This window comes from Gracilinanus agilis, chromosome 5 (genome assembly GCF_016433145.1).
Source record: "Gracilinanus agilis isolate LMUSP501 chromosome 5, AgileGrace, whole genome shotgun sequence".
Taxonomy (NCBI): Eukaryota; Metazoa; Chordata; class Mammalia; order Didelphimorphia; family Didelphidae; genus Gracilinanus; species Gracilinanus agilis.
The window spans coordinates 80075738-80084889 of NC_058134.1; the positions used below are offsets into that span (position 1 = coordinate 80075738).

The window sequence follows — 9152 nt, forward strand, 5'->3', positions numbered from 1 at the left end:
GGGGGGGAGGGGAGAAGTGGGGGGAGCCAAGGCAGAAGGAGGAGGAGGAGGAGGAGGCGGTGGAGGAGGAGGGAGGGGGGAAGAGGCTGGCAGAAGAGCTTTGAATAGGGAAGTTTTGCAGGGGTTACGTTTGCAGTCAGTTCAGTGTTTGCAAATATTGTGTGGGCTCCTGAGCAAGTCTCTGTGATCCAGGAGAATCAGAATTTGAGGCTTCTAATTGCTGTGCAATTGAGTTTGCATGAAACTTTCACCTCCTCTGCAGGAATTGACTCTTGTGATTTCGGGAGAGAGTTTTAAATCTCTCTGACTACAGACCACACACCTCCCTATTTTTTACTACAGAATTGACTTTATTTTCCAACCAGACATGGATGTTCTCCCAATGTGCAGCATCTTCCAGGAACTCCAGATTGTGCATGACACTGGTTACTTCTCAGCTTTACCATCCCTGGAAGAATATTGGCAACAGGTAAATAGGGATTTTCATTACAAGGCGCAGAGTTTTTAAAAAAAAATGCCCAGTGTCGCCGGTGCACTGAGGAAAAAGGAGTGAATGGAGGAAAAAAAAAATTAAGTGTGTGTGATTGAAGCTGCCGATCTATGTATATATAATATATATATTTTTGGTTGTTTGGGGGAATTTTTTAAATTATGATTTATTTTTTTTAGAATCTTGTTCTAATGCCTGTTGTTTTGAATACACTTTTTGAGTGCCTCTCACGTTCGGTAAGGGAGTTGTCATTTTCAGTAGACTGGAGCTGTAGATCAGTTGTTCCGAGAGTGTTTTTGCCATTTTGGATCCTCTCAACGGCAACCACCAGAGCGGTGAGCCAAACTCTTCCAGCCTTGCGTTCGCTAGATCCCCGTACCGAGTCCTTGGCAGAAGTTTGTGCTTGTACTGGGTCCAAACTCCACAGCTGGATCTTGTCATATGAACTTGCCTTTACTGCCAAGCGATTTTTTTAAAGGCTTTTTTTGTTTGTTTGTTTGTTTTGTTTTGTCCTTTTTTTTTCCGGTGTGTGTGTGTTTATGTATGTGCGAATACTTCTAAAATTTAAATACACTTTTATATATGTAGGTTAAAAAAATATATATATATATATAAAATATTTTTTCTAAGTAAAAATACCTACCAGCTTCTTTTTTTTTATCTTATTAAAAAAATTTCATCTCCCTTTTTTTCCATCCCCCCGGGGAATTCGGAAGATTTGCCTAAGTCTTGCCTGATTTCCTTACCGGCTACCCTTGTTGATCAGCGAAAAGGAAAAAAAAAAATAGAAATCTATTTACACAACCAGTGACTTGTCAGTCATATGACAGTGAGCCTGTCTTGCTAATTGCTTCAAGTCTTAGTTTGCATAGAAGATCCGGAGGCTTCTGGCGTTTTCATGGAGCTGGATTTTTCTTTTTAAGCTTTTGTTTTTTATTTTTCTTTTGATTTTTTTCTCCCCTTCTTGATTGGTCGGATTTCACCAGGCGAAATAGACTCCCCCACTTCTTCCATTGTCTTTAAATATATATGGAGGATCTGTTGTTGTCTGTCAGCCCTGGCTGTCGGGTTTGCCTTTTTTCCCTAAGTGAACGATCAGATCACCGATTTTCTTGTCGATTTGGAAGACAAGAAATCTTATTTTTTTTAAAAGATGAAATAGAAAGGATTGCAGCTTTCACGTGTCGTATTTAATTGTTTGAAATCCTTTCTTCCCCTAAACCTCCCTCCCCCCTTTTTTTTCCTCCTCAAAGAAGCAGCTCCCTAGTACGTGATTGAAATTGATCTAAGTAGTTTCCTTCAGGCATTTGGGATTTGGGCAAAAAGCCAGACGGCTCCCAGTAGCCATCAGAGGCATTTAAACTCTTAGAGAGCTTCGTTCTGGTCCATATTGCTCATCTACATAATGGAGAATTTAAATTAGCCAGATTATTAAAGTTTAACAAGATCTCAATAAATGCTCTTTCCTGTTTCCTTGAAGGATCAATAAAATATTTTTTGCTGTCTCTTTTCTTTGCTGTATCTTAATATGTACTACTATAGCACAGCTTGTCTAATTATAGGGGAATATAGAATAAAATGATTTTTCCCCTTTGCTTGCTCACTCACATTAGGCATGTGACAAGCCTGAAAAAAGGGGGGGACTTGGGGGAGGAATATATACTATTTCTAAGGTAGCCAGCTAGAGCAAAATGTGCAGTTTTTGATTAGGCTTTGCTTACAAGGCTTCAAGGTTGCATAGGAGAATTATGTTCATAAAAGTGAGTAGAATTTGGTGTAGAAACTTAACCGGTATCATTGTCTGTAGGCAACCTAATATGGACATCCAAACAACTAATCCTAGTGGAACTGAGAGAGGGGGAAAAATCATTTTAATCCTAAAATGTTTCCTACCATTTTTTTTCCAGTAGCTAGAAAGTTTGAAATGGTGGGGAGAGAGGGGATGCTGATCTCTGCAGTTATAGCCACTTTGAAAGGTTGTTTTTTTGGGGGGGAGGGAGAAACCGTTGTACATGTCACACTGCATGTATATTTGAACAGAGTACTTTCTTGGCTGTTGGTCAGATTTTTAAAAGGAAGTCTCCTTTGGCATTGCGTGAAAGAAATAGAGTGATGACTCATACAGTTGTACTCTTGGCCAGTAGATAAAGTTCTTGTTCATTGTGGGACTCCCAGCAGGGCTTTAGAGTAATTTCCCCTTTTGCATCTTTTTTTTTACAATAGCATATTGCTATTCTGAAAGTTTTTCTCCTCTCCTACTATTGGTGAAATTCTATGTGTGTCTCTGACCACTATAGAAGTAGTTAAAGTTGTGTGGTGTGTGCATGGCCCAGCGCTGAGAAATGACATTCTTTGAAAGCCTCCTAGTTCTCTGATACACAGGAAATGGGTGGTTTATCAGCAGCTCCATTGATGTCCGGGAATACAGATTGTCAGCTAGCTGCCACCATACTAGAATGTGGTATTGTGCTATGTATGACAAGTCAACTCCATTTTTAAGTGAGTCTGTCAAAGTACACTGGGTGCAGCAGAGTGCTTCTGTCCTGGGTTCTGTGAATGTGTCCTAGGCGAATGGGCAGGATGAATGGCTTTGCCTTTATTAATAAAGACGGTTCTTTTAGAATGTCGGATAATCTGGTTAAACCTGTTAGGGGTGTATGTTGGGGAAGCTGGTTTTGTGTGTGTATAGTTTACTGGGAAACTCATTAGAAACGTCAACACCGGTAACAATAATAAAAATGAGCTTAGAGATCATCACTCATCTGAGTCACTGGTTAATATTTGAAAAGCAAAGTAAGTCAAGTTTCATTTTTTAGCTTTTCCTCTAAACTGTTGCCTAGTTCTTGGAAACTTGAGTTAATGTAATATCCATTTTCTGTATTCAGAAGGTTTCTTAATTGTAAAGACATTCGAAAAATTTGTTTTTTAGAGTACCAGAATATTTTTTTGCATTTTGTGTGTGTGTGAAATCTACTTTCACTTCCATTTTTAGTATTTATAAATCAATCTGACTAATTTTTTTTTATCATTTTGCATAGACCTGCTTAGAGTTGGAACGGTACCTCCAGAGTGAACCCTGCTGTGTGTCAGCATCGGATATTAAATTCGAAAGCCAAGAAGATCTGTGGACCAAAATTATTCTGGCTCGGGAGAAGAAGGAAGAATCAGAACTGAAAATTTCTTCTAGTCCTAAAGAGGACAGTCCAATCAGTCAGAGTTTCAGCCAGAGCCTAGAGACCAACAGCTTAAATTCAGATGTGAGTAGTGAATCATCTGACAGCACTGAGGAACTTTCACCTACTACTAAATTTACCTCTGATCCAATAAGTGAAGTCTTAGCCAATTCAGGAAATTTGAGTTCTTCTGTCACTTCCACTCCTCCTTCTTCCCCGGAACTGGGCAGAGAACCTTCCTCTCAACTGTGGAATTGTATGCCTGGTGAATTACATTCACCGGGTAAAATCCGTACTGGGACTGTGGGCAAGACTGGTGAGAAGGTCAGTGGCGATGCCTCTCCCGATGGCCGGAGACGAGTCCACCGGTGCCATTTCAATGGCTGTCGGAAAGTTTACACCAAAAGCTCGCATCTCAAAGCACATCAGCGCACTCATACAGGTCAGTCCCCCCTGGTCAACCCAAGGATCTCTGAGCCTGGTTCCCAACCGGGAATACCCTGAATTTCATGTTGTCATTGCATTACACAAGCTCTGGGTGAGAGCCCAGAGCCTGGGAGATGATGTAGTCACACCAGAGGTTGACCAGCATTCAAGACTTCATTTCCTCATTCTTTTCATCCAAGAGAGTTGGGTCTTTTTTGAGGACAGAATTGGATTCTTAGAAGACTGGTTGATTGTCATGGATGAATGGCAGGGTTTCAAATTAAACCTACAGGAAGCCCAAGCCTATTTTTTGCCCCCTTCCTCCCCCTCCTCGCCTCCCATTCATCTAATTGAGTCCCTCTTATTGCATTCTCCATATAAAAGAATTGGACGGTCTTAAATTGTCTCCTTTTAGCTTCATTTTTAATTAATTGAAGAGCCCAGGAGCAGGTGGTCGACTAGCAGTATAGCGTACATTAGTATTGATGTGGCTTACTGTACTTGTATGTTTATAGTGTATGTGAGAGCTTGACATGTCTGCACTCCAACCAATCAAAACACATTTGCCCAGCACTTACTATTTGACTAAGGCTCTCTAGTATATGTTATTGTAAATTAAATACAGCCTCGTTTATAAAGGTGCCTTTAAAAAAAAAAGAAAGAAGGAAGGAAGGAAGGAAGGAAGGAAGGAAGAAAGAAAGAAAGAAAGAAAGAAAGAAAGAAAGAAAGAAAGAAAGAAAGAAAGAAAGAAAGAAAGAAAGAAAGAAAGAAAGAAAGAAAGAAAGAAAGAAAGAAAGAAAGAAAGAAAGAAAGAAAGAAAGAAAGACAGACAGACAAAGTGACTGGCACCATTAGCAAATTAGAATGAAAATCTGACTTTCAAGAACTGGAGAGGGCCTTAGAATTTATTTTGCCCAACAGTTTTTTAAGATATTATTTTGTAGATATCATAGTATTATTTCATATATTATATTATTCTAATATGGTGTATACCTTATGTATAATATGTTGATATAATATATACCTTGTATAATATTATTTAAATATAATATACATATTATTTATAGAATATGATTTTGTAGATGAGGAAGTGAAGGCCTAGAGAAATAAAGTGACTTGCTCTAGGTTGCCCAGCTAGACCCAACAAGAAGCTTCCTCGTTCCTAGTCCCAAGTTTCTATTTTACTCTATTCCTAAGTAACATGGCCGTACTTTACATTTACTGGCTTTGTAGTCATGACTCAATTTGAGGAATGACTTTTTTTTTTAATACTTGTTATTTGATATTGAGAGTCCAATGGAATGTTGAAGAGAAATAGAGAGACCCAAAGAAAACTGGCCAGTCTCATTCCATGAAGAAATGTGCATGGGAGGCGGCGAGGTCCGGTCCATTACGCACGAACCGCATCGCCGGGCTCTGGCATTGCCTCAGAGATGCTCATTTCTACGACGGTGGCCATATTAGAGCTTTAGCCAAGACTTGAGGTTACCACTAGAGTGCTGCAGGAATGTCACCAGAAAGGATGCTCATTCGTATTTATTGCCATAAACCCTGCAGCATAAGTGTTGGAGGATTCTGTACTCCAGGCTCCTTCTCGAAGGGCTGAACTTGGTCATGAATGAGTTGGGGAGTTGGTGTGTATTTCTGAATAGCTCTGAGCCATGTTCCTCTTTGTTTCAATGAAGTCTCCGTTGACCAATGATGTGTTTCATTTGTAGGAGAAAAGCCTTACAGATGCTCATGGGAAGGGTGTGAATGGCGTTTTGCAAGAAGCGATGAGTTAACAAGACATTTCAGAAAGCACACGGGTGCCAAGCCTTTTAAATGTACTCACTGTGACAGGTATGTGAATGGAGATTGCTCAAAAGATTCTTCAGGCTGTTAAGTGGGAACACCTCATTAAGTCCCCCCACCATCCATACGCCTCTTTTTTTTATCCTAAAGAGATTTCATATATAAAAATTATTATTCATTACAGCCCTAATCTCCACAGATTAAAATCTCAAAAAATATGTGCATTTTCATTGTAACATTAATGATAATAGCCAGCACTTTAAAGGATAACAAAATGTTTTTACATCTATTATCTCATTTGATTTTCACCCCAACTTGGGGAGGTGTAGGGGCTATTATATTATTTTGCAGATAAAGAAACTGAGCCTGAGAGAGATACACTAAGGATCTCAAGCCAGATTTGAATTTCTGTCTTCCTAAATCAGCCAGGGCACCACCTAGCTGCCTAACAAAGGATTGTCATGTAGAAAATAGAATACTTCCATTCTGGCATATTAAAGCAGAAATCCTGTCTACCCAAGGAGGAAGCTCAAAGATCCCTCTGGGGGGGCATTGAGTTCCACCCATCAGTCAAGACTTCCTTCACTCCCATCAGATCCGCTCCTGCCTTCATTTATTCCCCTAAACTAGAAATGTCCTTGTTCCTTCACCAAAATTCTCGTGGCCCGGAGGATGCCCTTCCTCCTTCTTTCTCAGGAATCAGGAATTGATTCACAGAGCTCTTAGCAAGGACTTCCCTTTTATAATTATTATTATTGTTATAACACTATAAATGATGAAAATGATTCATGCTGATTCCTTAATACGCCTGTTGTCTTCATTTCCAGGTGTTTTTCCAGGTCCGATCACTTGGCCCTTCACATGAAGAGGCACCTCTGAATGGGTCGGGAGGTGAATCCTGTGGGCTAAGCGGCTGCAAGGTTGAGACAGCCTTGTGAGGAGGGATGTGTGTCCCAGCCAAAAAGCATGCCATTTTGCACCCTACCCAGTTGCCTCCAGGACCTCTAGCGCGAAGGTCTTCTGAGGGCTAATCAAGTCACGTAAGAAGCGGCATCGCGAGCGTGGCGCGGGAGCTTTGGGTTTCCCGGACTCGCTCAGCGGGACCCCGCCTCGCGACTGGCTCCGAAGCCTTGGCCGTGAGCATGCGCACTGAGAATGTCAATGACTGGGCCGACTGTCTGTTGAGGATCTATTCGTGACCGTATGACAAGGCACACTTTTCTTCATCTTGCGCTTCTTCTGCCGCAAGACAGATGAAAAAGTTAGTTTGAATGTTTTGTGTGTGAGGAACATACCATGAGATGGGACGACCACCAATCATTTCCTGGGGGGGAGGGTCAGCACCTTTTTTTTTTTTTAAACAAACAAAAAAAAAATAACAAAAAAAATTTAACAAAAAACAAAAAAAAAGAAGAGGGAAAAAATGGAGGGCGGGAGTGGGAAGTCAGGACCCCGGAGGAGAGCGACTGGGGGAAGGGGGAGGCCCCCTTTCCTGGGTGAGAGAAGCTTTTTGGGTGTCTGGTGCAGCTATTAAACGTGCAATGTGTCAGGTAGCTTGTTTTACTGGCTACAGAGCTCATTTGTAATCCATTGTATAAGCTGTGTATTTACGAATATAACACAACTATAACTTTTCATTATAATACAAAGATAATGCATGGTTCCGGGGAACTATATGCTTTTCCATTCTTTAATCAGGACTGCAATTTTGATTCCAGTTAAAGAGCAGCTAAGATACAATTGGTCTAATGCAGTGATTCCCAGCCATCTTGGACTTGCAACACATTATTATAATTATTATTTTTTATTATTATTATTATTTGTTGTTGTTGTTATTGTTGTTATTTAATTTTTACAACACTCCCTCCCCCCTAAAAGTGCAGTAGTGGCACAGAATTATTATTTTTTTTTAATGGAAATTAAATTTAATTTGGAGAATTTTATAGCTTCCCCCCCCCATGAGATAATTGTATACATTGGGGGGGGGTTCACAGAGCCAGGGTTTTGGGAATCACTGGTCTAATGTTACATTATGTATGGAACCTAAAAAAAAAAATTCTGTTGGGTGGATAAAACCACTGTAGCTTAGAAACTGATTTCTCATGCAGCTGTTTCTCTTATTTATGCCTTGAGGACTAATTTCTGGTTTTCTAGCTGTTAATGCACTGTTGACCTTAATAATGGTGCCTTATGCAAGTGACCTTCTCTTGTGGGGGGGGGTCTCATACAGGGGTATGGGTGATGCATGCTTTATTAAGGCTCTTTTTTCACCTGGCATTGTACTGTATCAATGTATAATACAGAAAAAAAAAGAAAACAACAAAAAAAAAAACCACACACACACACACACAGAAAAAATCTTTGAGGTCCTCCTTCACAGAGACAAACATAGAAATGAAAACCTCCCTCAACATGTCAGTATTTGTTTGCTATTTTTGACAACTTGACTGTCAGTGTTAAAAGTGTGATATACACACTTAATTGAATTCCTGACCAACTCTGCCACCTTCAGACTTTTTTATGGACCTTGCACAACAATTGTATAGATAACACACCCCAAACTGTATTTAATATGTAAAGTTTTCACACATATTAAAGATACAGAAGTATAAGAAGAAGATGTTAATGTATTGCTTAGAAGGCACAAATTTCACATATATATCTAGCTATCTGTTGGTAATACAGAAAGTATAATACTTTTTTAAAAAGTGGGCAGAATTCTTGTGTATGTATATTTGTGTGTACAGTATGTGTATGTGTGTATATATATAGATAATATATAAATATTTTTTTTAAAAAAAGGAGAAATTAGAATGTTTAGCTAGGAAATTCCACAGCCTGTGAAGAAATATTTCAATATGGCCATAAAGGAGGCAAAAACACAGAAACTATACGATCTCTCTTTTTGGAGGCATTCTTTTCCGTTTTAAGGTTTGCTAAAGGCTTTGTTGGCCTGGAGTCTGGGCCAGCCTGCCGTGACTGCGTTTGGCCGGCTGGAGCATTGAGTGACTCTTTGGCCATTCAAGAATGACATGGGCCGAGGACCGGCAGGCTGGTCAGATTCAAGCAAAATCCACCAAGGGTTTTGTTTTGGGGGCATCAAGCCGGTTGGAAGAGCGAGCAGTAAGCTGATTACTGTGGATCTTTTTTGTTGTGGTTCACTTGGTATGCAGGTGAATCTATTTTTTCCAACATGTAGATCCTTCAGAGCATTCTCTCAAACACAAAACGATTCCCAAATTGGCACATTTCGACATTGACAGCTAATA

At 39.9% G+C, this 9152-nt stretch overlaps 1 protein-coding gene across 3 annotated transcripts; it reads left to right on the forward strand.

The window, feature by feature from the left end:
• The first annotated feature begins 154 nt into the window (after positions 1–154).
• KLF6 (Kruppel like factor 6) lies at positions 155–8290 on the forward strand. Of its 3 annotated transcripts, none has more exons than XM_044679709.1 (4): positions 155–469; positions 3529–4105; positions 5808–5931; positions 6711–8290. In XM_044679709.1, the coding sequence occupies exons 1-4, from the start codon at positions 368–370 to the stop codon at positions 6760–6762; spliced, it is 855 nt and encodes a 284-aa protein (XP_044535644.1). In that variant the 5' UTR covers positions 155–367; the 3' UTR covers positions 6763–8290. The 3 variants fall into 3 exon arrangements, with proteins under 3 accessions (XP_044535644.1, XP_044535645.1, XP_044535646.1); XM_044679710.1 differs by having other exon boundaries at positions 3529–3979; XM_044679711.1 differs by lacking the exon at positions 5808–5931.
• The last annotated feature ends 862 nt before the right edge of the window (positions 8291–9152 follow it).

Excerpts from the sequence above, each read along its gene's own strand:
- KLF6 (XM_044679709.1), top strand. The coding sequence starts at position 368 with ATGGATGTTCTCCCAATGTGCAGCATCTTCCAGGAACTCCAGATTGTG. Across the intron at positions 470-3,528 it reads TGGAAGAATATTGGCAACAG|ACCTGCTTAGAGTTGGAACG; the intron begins GTAAATAGGGAT and ends CATTTTGCATAG. Across the intron at positions 5,932-6,710 it reads AAATGTACTCACTGTGACAG|GTGTTTTTCCAGGTCCGATC; the intron begins GTATGTGAATGG and ends CTTCATTTCCAG.